The sequence below is a fragment of the Struthio camelus genome, chromosome 20 (genome assembly GCF_040807025.1).
Source record: "Struthio camelus isolate bStrCam1 chromosome 20, bStrCam1.hap1, whole genome shotgun sequence".
NCBI lineage: Eukaryota > Metazoa > Chordata > Aves > Struthioniformes > Struthionidae > Struthio > Struthio camelus.
In genome coordinates, this window is record NC_090961.1 from 12,038,613 (window position 1) to 12,053,194 (window position 14,582).

The 14,582-nt window shown below is 46.3% G+C and overlaps 1 protein-coding gene and 1 long non-coding RNA gene across 2 annotated transcripts; both read right to left on the bottom strand.

Moving 5' to 3' along the window:
- Positions 1-1,397: 1,397 nt before the first annotated feature.
- Positions 1,398-10,571, bottom strand: DPH7 (diphthamide biosynthesis 7). The gene is made up of 9 exons (XM_068915162.1): positions 10,284-10,571; positions 9,784-9,920; positions 9,240-9,327; positions 8,402-8,496; positions 6,544-6,710; positions 5,782-5,854; positions 5,038-5,103; positions 4,664-4,836; positions 1,398-3,542 (listed from the first exon to the last, which is right to left on the bottom strand). The coding sequence occupies exons 1-9, from the start codon at positions 10,422-10,424 to the stop codon at positions 2,908-2,910; spliced, it is 1,575 nt and encodes a 524-aa protein (XP_068771263.1). The 5' UTR covers positions 10,425-10,571; the 3' UTR covers positions 1,398-2,907.
- An 854-nt stretch (positions 10,572-11,425) lies between these two features.
- LOC138061747 (uncharacterized) lies at positions 11,426-12,250 on the bottom strand. Its single transcript, XR_011135652.1, has 2 exons — positions 12,142-12,250; positions 11,426-11,543 (listed from the first exon to the last, which is right to left on the bottom strand). It is a non-coding gene; the product is annotated as an uncharacterized lncRNA (long non-coding RNA).
- Between the last annotated feature and the right edge of the window lie 2,332 nt (positions 12,251-14,582).

A 14,582-nucleotide genomic window follows, 5' to 3' on the forward strand; every position in this document is an offset into this window, starting at 1 on the left:
ACAAGAGATGACTGACGAGGCGCTGATGATTTGCAGGAGGTAGATTCTCTTTCTAGGCTGGTGAAGCAAATGTGCATTACCTTTGGGCAACTAGAGAGGGCAGTTATTACCTCCTTGGGAGAGTTTAGGGTTTCCTAGCTGTGCAAACTGAAACAGCACACCCCAGTACAGCCAGATACTGCTGCTACCGCTGCTGCCAACAGGGATAGCGGTCAAAAAAGGCTCCTTAAATGAACACTTAAATGAATTTGTATTACCCTAGCTAAAATGAAGTGTAAAACAAAAGGAACGGGACATCCAACAAGTAAATTGAAGTCCTTACCCTAAGGTCTCCTTCTGAGGAGAGCAGGAGAGAATTGTAGCTTATATTGAATGTCACAATTATTGCAGGCTTTCCCAAGCTTCAAAGTTAATCATTCTTTTTGAATTAAATGAAGATAGAGTTAATAGGTACAATTAATGTCTATTCCTTAGCAGTGCAGCTGCTTAAAGTTCTAAACTATTTTTGCAAGGTGGCTGCTTAATTTTGAAACATACCTCAATCGTTGTGATTTCTACTTTTAACATACATACCTGAAAAAGCAGTGTTACTAGTCATCAAATGAGATGGGTGCAAGGCACTCCTATGTAGACAGTTTTGTATAACTGTTTAAAGAAGCACTTACTCTAAATATTTTAAATAGTTGGAAATAACTTAATTTCTCTGACACACAAGTATGGTGGTCACTGAGCAAAATGGTTGGTTCTTCTATGAGACAGTTCTATGTATGAAGTTTATAGTTCTCCCAAATTCAGTGGTTTTGCATGAGGCTCTCCACATATGAAGTACTGCAAAGCCTAACCATCAGAGAATGTGATTGCAATGTCATTTTTTCACTTTTGGAGAAAGGAAGCATGTTTTAGTGTGCTCTCTGTGAGCATCTGGTCTGTAATATTAATGAAATAGTTTAAAAAATTTATCAGGGCTGGATGCAGTTGTGATAGTGGTTTTCTCACTTAGTGCAGCACTGAGTGCTGAAGGGGGGTGTTATCATCGACAGTCCCAAATGACCTCAAGTAAAGGAGTTGCTGTTGGCACAGTTCAGCGCAGAGGGCTCAAGAATCAATCCATGGTTTGGGCAGGCGGGGGGGAAGGCATATGCAAACATGTCATACAGCGTAAGCACAAGAGCGATATAAAGAAGGAAGTGCATAGAGATGCAGCAAAGTATGTGCATCGGTAGCCATCATATGTTTCACGCAGTGTCCCACTCGCTGTATTCTCAATTTGTCCCTTTGTCTTGGATCAGTATGGTTCTTTATACAAAATGCACACAAAAAGTGTGTATTGCTTTGTGATTATAAGCTTAGCAGCAATCCAATCATTTTTTTAAATAAAAACTACCAAGCCAGATAAATCTCTTATATTGATTTTATTTTAGAAACATCCAAAAATAGGGTGTGTTTTTTAAACCAAAACTCTTGTTCACAATACTAATGTGAATCTCCATGTAACAGTGCTCAAGAAGGTTTTCTAAAATACATGTTCACCCTTGAGAAACGGGTTTCAAAGCAGTAAGATGCTCATCTGCTGTACCGCATTTTAGATACAGCTCTGTTACAGATACTTGTTGCTGGTGTTTCTTTTCCTCCAGGCAACTAACCCTCTAGGACTCTCAAAGAGAAACCATACAAGCTAGAAGAAAATTATGGAGTTGAAACTTCTGTTTGTTTGTTTTTAGGAAGATAATTAAGAGCACAGAGAAAATGTTCCAGAAGCAGGGTGCTTTGCTGATGTTTCACAGTGAAAAAAGAAAGCTAGTAGAGTAACCATGAGAAATTCTGCAGCCATTCCTGGAGGTAGTTAGGGCAATGTTGTTAAGATTTTGGTTTTTGTATGTATTTGTTTTGAACTTAAAAGATGTCAGGAAACACTGCTTAAACTTTTTGGAGGTTTTGATCTTAAAGCTGTTGACCTTTAAAAAAAAAATCTTGACTTTGGACCTAAGTATCTCACTATTTGGACCTAAATATCTCACTATGGATAGCAGAAATTATGAGTTTGATACCAAGAGGTGTGAGGATTTTTGGTAAAGTGTGGCACTAAAATATAGCAGGACTGACCACACAATTTATGCTTAACCAGGTTGTGCTTAGCTTGGAGAGTGATGAAATGAGATGATATCCAGGTGATAAGTCTGCTGCAAAATTAGACTATGCAGATACACCAGAATCCTTACAAGAAAGGCCCTGCTCAGAACAAAACTTCCTGTAGCTGAATTGCAATCTGTCATATCAGTCAGTTTGCATTTCCTTCTAAAAAAGAATCTCTCTCTACTGAAGATCTCCATAGGCAAATTGCTCTGTCAGCATCTTGACTGTCCTTGAGCATCTTCTCAAAGTACATACTAGCTTACCAATTGCACAGCAAGCTACATATACATCTAAACTTTACTCATGGACTTTTTTTGGAAAAAAAAAAAAAAACAATCGGGGAAAAACTGACCACATGGTGTGTGCTTTTCTATATGTAGTACTGCAGACAGGTTTGGTTTGGTTTGGAAGGAGAACAGGCTTAACAGATCAGTCACACAAATGCAAATCAGCCTTGAAGGGATTCAAACATAATGTACAAACAAGTAACCTTTGAGAGGAATGCTGTCCTACTTTGAACCAGTACATTCAGGGAAAACTAAACAAACGTGTCTGTGCTTGACCACACTCCTCAGCAAAGGCTTTCCTCAGTGCTGGAAATAAAACAGCAATGATTCCAACAGCATCGGCCTTTAAAGACTCACAAACTCAACAGTAACAACTGGAAAAATCCCAACCAAAATTAGACAGGGCATAAGCTGCAGATGTTGCTCTCAGTACAGGAATTTTTCTATCCCTTTCCATTGGGACTGTCAAGGCAGACTTTCAAAAAGGTTAAAGTAAAACTGTGTTTTCTGACTGAGAACTAGTACTGGACGTCTCCGAAGGGGTAACCAGGCTCATTTCCCACTTCCAGACATGTAGGATATTATCATAGAATGAACAAGTTGCTACAATGCTCATTTCTTTTGGATTGTCTAATGGTCTAGTTGAATTACCACTTTTGTCTAGGCCCACTCCGTTGGGTCTCAGAACTCCCGAGTCAGAAGCTCTTACTGACACAAGATCTGCCTCTAGGTTGTGACCCCCAGCCAAATCTAGGCTCCTCTTTACATCCGGGCCCCTAACCAGGTCAGCATCCCCAGCCAATATAGGACCCCGCGCCACGTCAGGACCTCCCTCTGCTTTGAGTGGCAAGGCAGGGTCTTCACTCTCCTCATCCAATATTACATCAAAAGTAGCTGTAGGAGACTCATAAATTATCTTCAGGTTTTGGACCTGCAAATTCAGTTGCTCATCTCCTTCCTCCGATTTTGCTGCAGGCTCCTCAGAAGACTGGCACGCAGTAGCAGAGTCTTGTATCACAGTCAAGGAATCCCTTGGACAAAGCCTTGACCAGTCAGCCCCATAGGCCAAGGAGTTGTGCAAGACATAGGATGTCAGGATGATACATTCTTCTGTGTTTTCCGCTTTAAAAAAAATGGAACGAGCAGATATCAAGTTGTGCAACAGTACATTGTAGACTGCTCACAAGCCATTCTCATATAGCCTATGTCATACAGGAAGAGTTCCCCTAACCCATATTACCGGTTACTGCCTTCTTCACAACAGAGGTAAACCTCCTGACAAATTTTCAGCCACCTCTCACTAGCCTTGTCTTTTCCCTGTTCAGAGAGCAAATAGGAGGAGAAGAGGGTTTAACACACATGAGGTTTAGAAGCCTCTTTATTCAAAACACCTACAAAGGCTCAAGAAAGACAGACCACACAGTGATCTCCACTGAGCCATTAATACAACTGGTAAGATTGCTAGACCAGGTTCTGGTTATTAATAAATTAGAGGTGTGTTCTTCGCCCGGGCTTTGAGCATTTGACTCTATCAAGTGGACCACTGAGCTGATCAAGAAGAACACTAAGTCACAAACACTGCTATCAAGAAGTGCTGCTGAGTTATCAAAGTCCACCTGTTCTTCCCTTCCCTATGCAGAAGAAATGCTATCCTCATTTCACAGGCTGTGAATCTGCCCAAGGCCTGGAGAGACCCAGGAATGCAGCCATTTTATACAAGATTGTATTTGCAGTGCAACCACAGGCAACTATTTATCAGGTAAATTCTTTCTGATTCACATGAAAGGCTTATCCATGCTATGATAGATTAACCAGATTGTACGGCACTTTTTTTCTGAGGCGAGATAACCAATTCATCAGCAGGTCAGTAACTTCTGCTAACAGTAGAGCATCATCTGACATTCAGAAGAGCCTCTTTGTACCATCAAGATGAATACAAACTGGAATGGCCACGTCAATGGCTAATGCCTTTACACCAAAGCAAACAGGCTTTCTTCTTGTGAAAGATAGTTACCAGGCATTTACACATAAATAACAGGACAGCATATTTACCCAACTATGAGGATTGGTCTGAGAAAGCTACAGGAGTTACCTCAAGCTGGAATAATTTTCTGTGACTGTTAACAACATCTGGATCTTTCTAGCAAGTTCAGAGCTGGAGCTTACCCATTAACCTGAAGGCAGGAGAGGAGAGCAGCAGAGCAGCACCAGGATAGAACATCTCTGTTCTACTGAACACTCACCCATGCTTCCACGGCAGTCAAGGATTTTGAATCCACTCTGCATGCAGGCTGCTAGCAGCACAAATTCACAAGTTGGGTGCCACTTTAACCTCCAGACTCCACCTTCAACGTGGGTGTCTGCCAACGGCTGCTTCATGTTCCTGGTGTCCCACAACAGCACGTGCTCATCATAGCTGGAGACATATCACAAGTAAATATGCAGACAAGCTGCAAAGTTGCGTCAGTGCACCAAGCACAGAAGAAAATTAGGAAATATCACATGGTCTTCATCACACTAGATTTCTAAAGAGACCACACCTTGAGAAGCAGTTGTGCATTCAACATAACAGAGGAGGCTGATCACATCTAGTGAAGAGCAGTTAAAGAGGATTTACCTGCCAGTAGCCAGAAGATTTTCCCGGTGGGGACTGCACTGAATACTGCACACACCCATTGAATGTCTGCAGAAGAACAACATACATCAGAGGGAAAAGAGAGATGTACAGTCTGAGACTGGAGTCTTCCTTGAAGTTGGAGTTCTACATCACTTCACCAAAGCCTCTCAGGGAAGGACAGGAAAGTGAACTCAAATTTCAGAACAATCGATATAACACAGGTAGAATTCCATCTACACAGCCCAACCACCTTTCCAGAGCAAAACTTCTACCCACACAGCCTCTTAGCAAGAATATTTTCCAGTAGTAATTCTTGTACCATACACTGCTGTTCAGAGCCCATCGGAGTTTCAGCAAAGCAACTGCATTCCCAGGAGACTTCACTCCCAACAGTGATAATTCCACAGCAATAAGGCTCCGTGTATTTTAAGGTTACATACCAAATTTCACTGAAGAGCTGTGCATACTGTTGTAATCATATTCTATGATATATATTTTACCACCAGAAAAAAAAGATTACTTCAAATGAATGAACAGTGGAAAATACAATATTTTCTATAAAGATAATTTAAATTATGGCAGGCTAAGTTCAACAACAACAACAAAAATCCCCAAAGCGTAAATCAAGACCCTTCTTTTATGAGGAAGCTACCACCATCCTCATGTTTGGGAATGAGCGGTTGGTTGGTACCTTTCACATACAACAGCTGTTGTATGGTCCAGTTGCAGACACAGCTTGCTTACCTCCTGCTGGTGAAGACAGGAATCTCAGGACTGCATCTTGTGTCCCAGCCCTTTAGCAGGTTGTCATCTCCTCCTGCACAAAGACAAAATATTGCTACCTTAATCCTCATCCAAATGAGGAGTGCAGGGCAGAGACTCCTCAGTTGGGCTTCTACATAACACGTCAGGAGTGACACATCACTGCAATCATATACAGGCACTCACAGCAGGGCTAACCTCTTTTTGGTGGACTAAAGGACACTAGTGTTCTAGGTGCCACAGCACAAAGTGGGACTGAGGAAGAATTCTAGCTGAGGCAAAGCAGGTAACAAAGAGCTGATGCTTTTCTCCCTTAGGATCTCAGAGCATTTAACAGACATACCAAACATCATTTGAAGCTCACAGTACTCCCCATACCGTAAAAGAAACACGCATGAACAACCACCCCTCTTTGCTAAGCAAAAAATTTTGGAACAAAGCAAAACTGGAATCTAGAAGCTCTCTGACTCCCAGTCATCTCTTGCAAATCACAGGAGATCATCATCCTTTCTTCCAGTCGCCAGCCAAAGTACACAGTTTAAAAGATACAGTTTCTCCAGTTTAACTCAAACCACTTCCCACGATCAAGAAGCCTTTCACCCCTATCAGAGGCACCCACTCTCATAAGAGGTGTGATGCAAGCAGTGTACCCAATCCCAGAAAGCAAAATCCCAAGGAAGATGCATCCCTAAATAAGCTACCCACCTCCCAACCCCACAACTGAGATTCTCAGCATTCACAGACCTGAATACACAATGTCTGTGTCCCAGTAATTAAAAGCAGCAATCCAGGCCTCAAATCTGTGAGCTTCCCACTGGTTCAGGACATGCACAGAAGGAGCAGATTCATCAATGGAGAACAGATTCAGCTTCCCCTCTGAATCACTGCTGATCACTCTCAGAGGACATCCACTACAGTGGAATACAGAGAAAACGTTAGAAATTACTAAAAGCTCTTGTCCTAGAGAAGTTGCTAGAGTAAAAACCAACAGCTAAACTATGGATAAATAATGCAACATATTACTGCATACCTTTGATTCAACTAAACTCTGAGAGAAACTGGTAGTGAAGTGGAAGCATTGCGTGCATTTACAAAGTCCTTTTCAGCTTCAGTCCATTCTATCTGAAAATCATCAGCACTAACGATCCCCATTTTCTGATCTCACAGAGGGAGCCATCAGCTCACATTCAAGTGAAAGAAAAACATAGTCTTGGGTCTTTCTTTTCCCTTTGATGCATAACTTGACTTCTGACACGCTTGATATTAAATCAATAAATAAACTCTATGTAAAAAGGAATTTTTTCCTCCAGGTCAGACTGACAAGGACCTCTCAGAGTCTCTTCCCTCTCCTGGAGTATGAGGACAGATTTTATTTCTCTGCTATCACAGGCATCTGAAGCACTAGCTGATCCCGAGCTTTCCTGCTCTCTTTCTGTAGCACAGTACACTTGCAGTTTATGGATATAATTTGCTATAAAGCACTGGCAAAAATCTTGCAGTTCAGCACATGGATCTTTTGACACCCCTGTCTTGAAAATGATACTTTTTGTTTGGTTACCTGCAACTGTAGGTACATGACTCAGGGCTTCTTTCCAGTTCCACATGACATGGTAGTTACCAACCATACTGAATCTCCTAGATTTACACACTAGAGAGATGGGGTCACCCCCCCCCAGCTCCGCGTTCCCACTCACTAGTTCTACCGAGGTGCAAAGGCTGCATGTTCAGCATCGAGAAGGGGCCATTTGTCTCTGAAGATACATCAGTGACAAGCTTTAAAGGGACTTTTCATTATGGCAATTATCATTTATCTTGAAGGGCAGTGATCAAGAGACAAGTGGAAGAAGGAATGTAAGGAACAAGAAAGTAGAACTGTGAGTTCTACTTATTCATTAAAGAGAAATAGCTTTCATTAGTAAAAGCTACTAAATTACTTGCCGTAAAGCATTAATTACAATACTGTCCTGTTCTTGCCCAGTTTCCAGCCTCATGCTGCATGCAACACTCTGTTTGCACTTCACTTATAGAAAACACACGTCCTAACCCTTTCTTAGGCTTTCTGATATCCAGTGTTTGAGCATCTGTGAGATGAAGAAACCACTTCCAAACCAATTCTCTCCTGTTTCTCACGAAACCATATTTAAAATTCCTACATATGCTATTTCCTTATTAGCAGCTCTTAAGTAGAACTTCACACTACAATTTCAGCAGTTCTAAGAGCAGACAAACTCAGTTGGATCCAGTGGATCAAGCTGCACCCTGCTCCAGTCTTTGCTTTTAGCAAAGGTGACAGGACAGAAGACATGTCCCTTGTCTCCCCCACCACCACTCACTGCAGCACGGCCTCACATTTGCTGTTGATTTAGTCTCTGCTCTTATTACAGCAGCCAAAACCTACGCTCTTGTTCCTTCGTCACCCTTGCTCTGAAAATAGTAACTTCTAGAAAAGGTGTTGGGACACAGCTGGGAACAAGAGTGTCTTAAGCCGCTTCACAAAAAGCCAAAAGAGCTCATTCGTCAAAGTCCTCAAGTTTTGTCTGTGAATGGTCACACATGCACACACACAACCTCCAAGAGCAACCACTCTCTCCCTCATCCTCACCATTGTTCTCGTCCTGTGGACCAGTCTAAGGACAAGGCAAGACGCTGGGCACCTAGATCAACCCTGAAGCATGGCTCCAACATGCAGCTGTTCTTCTACTGGAAAGAAAAGGAACGGATTAAGACTGGGAAGACAGCAGGTAAATAGCATCTGTTCTACTCACACCTATGGCCGGGGTTTTCCAGAGACAGACAAGCACATTGGAGTTGTCCACACTGCAGAAGAGATGAAATGTCCCGTGACAATGTATGACAGCTTAGTACTAGCTGAAGGGCAAACATATGCACACACAGGATCTCCACCCTTCTGCTTCCCATCTCCCACCAAACTCCCCTTGAACTTTACTTCCTCTCAGGGAGCCCTGAAGCACAGGAGAAATGATCTAATCACTAAATCCTCTCATAGACTGGCTGCCGTTTTCTCCGCTCCCTGGAAACGGCTCTCTTGATTAGTCCCTTCCCTCATCAACTGAAAGAACCCCCTCTCCAAAAATTTTCCCTGTTTTTTACAATTTTGCAACGTTACTTGTTAGTCCATACTTATTCTCAGGTGAGCTTCCAAAGTTTGCTTCTGCTCCCCTCATCCCTCTTCTCTCCTACACTCTGCAGATGGTTAGAGCCCAGCCAGGTTCTCAGGGGCCACAATGAAATTTGTGGAATTTATGAGAACTGTTGTCAGAAGACAAGAGAAAAAGTACTGAAAAGCTAAGCACACTGAGAAAGCCCTGGAACACATATAGCTTTCCTGCAGAGTCTCTGAACGCTGCTAACAAAGCTAGAGATGTATTAAATCTGCGTTAAAGATAGCTTCAAGAGCAGCAGGCGCTACAGCCACCTACCTCACTTCCAGTGAGGTGGAGGAACTCCACAGCACCTGTTGAGTTTGCAACGCCAGCCATGGGATGCTCTGCAACTGGAACATGGCACCTAAAAGAACAACAGTTAAACAAGGCTCGAATACACTTCTGTCTTGCATTTAAGGAGGAAACCTTAGTCATAACTTCTGTTCTAGGGCAGGAAGGAGAAGGTACTTGACCAAAAAAAAAAAAAAAACCTCATGAAGAAAACCTAAGGCTCCTCAAGTTCCCACAAACCTGCACAGAAGGGGAAAGATAATAAACAAGCGAAAGACATCCACGGTCATTGATCAGTCACTGATCCTGCTTGCCCATAAGCAAGCAGGAGACCGTAACACAGAAACGAGCCCAGTCCTTGCTCATTGGCACAAGCAGGAATATGTTTGCCTCCAGCAGGTCGGGGGCAGTTTAGTTAGTGGATATTACTGCTGCAGCCAGGCCAACAGCCAAAAAAGGCCTCGCAGTGGCAGAGCACACTGAGGTCTCCAGCTACCGCGAGCGCCACGTCCCTGCGAGCCAGCGTTACCATTTGATGTCTAGGATGGCAGGAGTGTCAATCCTTTGGATTTCTGTCAGCGGGATGTAAGGCTGCTCCTCATTGTAGTGATACAGGTAGAGGCGCCCGGTCCGGTCGCAGGCTTCGTTGCCTCCTCCGGCCTTAGCCTGCATCAAAAATTGGGGGGAGAAGACTCAGCTCAGCAGCATTTCCCGCTCCTCCACACCTCTCCCCACCCGCCAGCTCGCTGGCACCGCCGGGGAAGAGCAGGGCACAGGGCTCCCGCTTTCCAAGTCCCTTCTTGGAGGATTAACGCCTGTGGCTGGGGGCCACGGCTCAGGCAGAGCCAGCCGAGCTCGCAGCGCTCGCGGGCCTCGCTCGGCCCCGCGGCAGCCCGCGCCCTGCGGCCACCGCCGGCCAAAGCCCCTCGGCGGGCCCACGGCCGGGGGGGGGCCGGGGAGCCCGGCCGGGCCCTGCCCAGGCGGCCGGAGCGGGGGGGGGGGGGGAAGGCGGGAGCGGGCGCCCCTCACCGCGGCGGCGGGCGGGCGGAGGTGGTAGGTGCCGCAGGCCAGGATGCTGTGCCAGCCCTCCACCGGGCACCACTCCACGGCGTCGGCGCTGAACTCCGTGTCCACCACCTGCAGCGTCCGCGTCCGGCACGGCGCCGCCATGTCAGGCCGCGCTCATGCTGCGGGGGGAGGCGGCGGCGGCGGCCGGGCCAGGCCAGGCCAGGCCGGGCTGTGCTGCTCTGCGCTGCCGGCGCCGCTGCGGAGCGGAACCGCGGCCCGTCTGCTTCCTGGTCAGGGGCGGCGCGGGGCGGGGAGGCCGGGCCGGGGAAGGGGGGACGGGCTGAGGCGAGAGCGGGGGCCGCCTCGGTGCCGGGGGGCCCCGTGAGGGGTCTCGGGCTCCCGGCGCCTCTGCCAGGCCTCGGGAGAGGCGACAGACGCGGGCCAGGCCGGAGGGCCCGTCGGCCTTGCGTTCGTCCTCTGCCCGGGCGAGGAGCGGTCGTCCGAGCTGCGAGCGGCGCCGGTGTCCGATGAGAACCGGCCGCGGCGGGCGGAGGCGGTGAAGCTGGTTCGGAGCAGGGCAGGGGGGCTGCAGCGCGGGGCGCTGGGCACGTACCCCGGCGAGAAGAGGACGAGAGCGGCCAGAAGAAGGGAATCCCCGCACCAACCTTGCTCTTCTTCGCCTCCAGAGCCAGCCGGCTCGCCCAGGCGCTGCCTCGCCTTCAAGAGGCTCCGTCCGGACCGAAGCACGCCCGCCCGATAAACGGGCGCGCGTAGGTTTTACAGGATTTCATCCTTGTGTGATGCTGTGATCCCACGTGCAGCCTCCAGGTCTGAAAGTAACCAACAGCTCTGGGAAGTGTCTGCAGGCAGGACAACTGCGAAGCAATAACTTTTCCAAAATAAGCCTCCGGTCACCTACAGGTCAAGGACTTCCTGAGATGCTGTCCTTGACAGGCCTCACTCGCGTTTTCTGCCATGAATTTGTCCAAGCTCCTTTTAAACCCATGTGATCTTCTAGCACCCATAGCACACAGGGGAAAGGAGGTCCTCTTTGCCCTTCTCGAAGCCTTTGCCATTGCCACGTGACCCTTTTTGAGATGGAGGGTCAGGACTGCACACCCGGGATGGGGCGCCCGCTGGATTTCTGCCTTGCCGCAGCGCTGTTCTCTGTTCTGTTCGCTCGTCCTTTCCTCGAGTTTGGCTTGCTGTTTTGACAACTGCTGCTGTTCCCCAGGTAGATATTTCCATGGGGCTATTTTGCACAACCCAAAGGTCTTGTTCCTGAATGAAAACAGACAGCCGAGAGCTCATCGCTTGATATTTTTCCCATAAGCAGCCCTATGTTTATTGACTCTGAATTTCATTTGCCATCCTCTCTACCAGTCAGTCAGTCTCCTAAGGTCCTTCTGCAATTCTTCACTCAGCCTTCATTGTCACCCTGAATAACCTCCTCAGTGGATGCTGTCACCTCCTGACTCATTACTTTTTCCAGCTTATTTCTTAATATTTTGGGGGCATCCACTGTGACTTCCCTCTGCCAAAAAAATCCCTGCCTTTAACAATATTTCCTGTCTTTTAAGCTGCGTGAGGACCTTCCCCTTTATCCTGGGGCAGCTTTGTTTCTTTAAGAGCCTTGAGCGCGTTTTGGAAGTTCGACCAGACTATACCAAACAAATCTCCTTTACGCCTTTGCTTGTTGATTCCATTCAAGTAACTCCAACAGGCTTTTGAAACACAACTTCCCTGTACAAAACCTGCACTGACTCCTCCCCAGTATTTATCCACTGATCCTGTTCACTATCATAACGTCTATGAATTAGCTTAGGACAGGTGCTTGGCTTAGCCGGCTGTGGTTTGTCACGTTTGCCCTGAGACTCACCTTAGAAACTTGTTGCATTTGCCTCTGGTACCAGGGGAGAGGTTACGCAGTCAGTAGTTTGGCTTATTCATCCTTGAGATCCCATAGAGCTCGTAGGTGGCACCGTCGGGTCCCGGCAACTTGTTACTGCTCATTTTGTCTGAACTCAGTCTCTCCTGAAAGCACTTCAGTTTTAAACAGACTGTCTGCTGAGCTTTCCATATGGAAGTGTTCTTGCGTGCGAACTCCTGCAGCTCTTCCACAGTGAACACATATGCAAACAATTCACTTTTTTTTTTCCCTGCTAGTGCTTTATCTTCAGGTCAGACCTTTCCTTTACTGTGTACCACGTCTACTGACTCTGCCAGTCCCTCTGCTCCTGCTGTGCTTCAAAATTATTTGCATGAGTTTTATGACTTGCACGTTCCTCATAGTCCCTTTTTCCTTTGCATTATCTTTTTACATTTAACCTGCCAAATCTTAGTCTTTCCATCCTCTGCATTTGGACACAAGATCAGATTTTAAAGGATTTCTTCTTGCTCTAATAGCACCCCACACCGCTGTCAAATCACGCTGGCCTCCTTTTGTCCTCTCTCAAGTCTGTTTTGATAGATGGTAAACATTTGCTCCTGGCCCCAACGTGGTGTCTTGTCTCCATGCCACTTGCAAATATTTAAGTCTTTTAGCTGCCTCTTTTACCTTCACTGTTTCGTTTAAAAATAAATCATCGTCACAGAGAAAAGCACGAAAGCGTAATTTTACGGGTATATTAAAGGCTCAGATACCCAAAGGTAAATACCGAGCCCTGCAATAAACGTATTAAAGATGTTGTGTTCCTTAAGCCTGACTTTGATCAGCCTGAATTGTGACTTTTTTTCAGACTGGCAATCCTATCATACTCTGATAGGAAGGAGAGCATTTGGGGGGAAAGCATCAACATTTCATGGTACATTTACTAAATTCAGTCCACCCCTTCAGTTACAGACAGGATCAATAATGCTGCAGGCTGCTGACACAAGCTGGATTTGCCACTTGGTGGCTGTGACAGAAGTCTTTCTCCAGACACCGTCCAAGGGTCCCATAGCCCATAGGTCCTCCTGTAACTGGTTAACACCAGAGAGAAGTTCACCCCCTCCCTGTGTCTTGAGACATCAGCACAACCAATCAGCAGGAGCCGTGCTGGTCTCAGATATCCCCAAGAGCTGAGCAAGAGGCCACATGTCTTCACTAGGATATGGCAGCACTAGGGCAGCACAGCTGGTGGCACAGCCACAGCAGGACTGTGCTGGCCTGAAGAGTCCCATCTCCCACAAGCACATGAATCAGCAGGTTCTCGCACCACTTACTGGACATCACAGCTTACAAATAGACACAGCTGTACAGCAGGGTGTGGAGGTGCGGACTACCCTGATCCCAACCCACTGCTCTTGCTCTCTCTCTCTCCACGCGCAACTCCTCTTGGTAGTCCAGCAATTCTGACCAAGCTCTCCCCAGCAGCGTTCTGGAGCTCCTTTTCCAAAGAGATACTCCCATCTAGGAAACCTGACATACCAAGTCTTGCCTTGGTCCACAGCTGAATCAGAGACATGTATGAGCAGCGTATTCCATGCTTCAAAGGGCCAAGGACTAAATGACATGGATGCAGGTTCTTCCCTTACTGGAAGCATCTTAGATGGAGAGCAGTGATGTGCGGTCTCCAAAATCCTCCATCAGAAGTCCAAGACCTCTGACAAGTTGGGGGGATTTCAGGCAGGACATGTGTGCAACAGGATGGGACTCTGGGAGTAGAAGAATGGGAGGAACATGAAGAGACCAGACACTTGAGCCCCATGCAAGAAAAAATCATTTGCAACTGTTTTGGTACCAGCAGTCCCAAACAAAAACAAATACATCACCAACTTATGCAGGAGTTATTCGGCCCTAAGACTGAGCCTACCTGGCACTGGCCAGCACCCAGTCCTCCACTGCAGTGACAACCTGAACCACTCAGAAATCATGAGTTTCCTTCAGCCCGGCCAACATCTACAAGAGGTAGGAACTCAGCGTTTAATCATCTGCATTTTTCTTCCTAGAATTTTTCCTAGTGAATAGTGCTCTTGCTGTCTTTTGCTGAACTTTTCCCAGTTCTTCTCTAACTTTGAGACAGCAACATCAAAACTGCACACAACACTGAAGAAACAGGGGCGTCAGGGACTTCAATATTATAGTCTTAACAGTCTGTTTTGTTCTCTATTCCTTTCCAAGTAATTCCTAACCTGGAGTTGCTTTTTTGACTGCTGATAAATAGAGCTGACACTTTCATACAATTACATCAAGAAATCTTGTTTCTAACTCAGCAGAAATAGTCTGCTCAGAGACCACCAGGGAAGGCATAGTTTTGAGGGTTTTTACCCCTCCCCCCCCCATGCATGGTTTTACCTTTATTTGCATTGAAATTCATCCAGCATTGTCAACCTGTCATT

What these genes read in the sequence shown, in the direction of transcription:
- DPH7 (XM_068915162.1), bottom strand. Translation starts at nt 10,424, where the DNA reads ATGGCGGCGCCGTGCCGGACGCGGACGCTGCAGGTGGTGGACACGGAG. An exon ending in TCCGCCCGCCCGCCGCCGCG is followed by an intron (nt 9,921 to 10,283) that starts GTGAGGGGCGCC and finishes TTTTTGATGCAG; the next exon opens with GCTAAGGCCGGAGGAGGCAA. An exon ending in GCCATCCTAGACATCAAATG is followed by an intron (nt 9,328 to 9,783) that starts GTAACGCTGGCT and finishes TTGTTCTTTTAG; the next exon opens with GTGCCATGTTCCAGTTGCAG.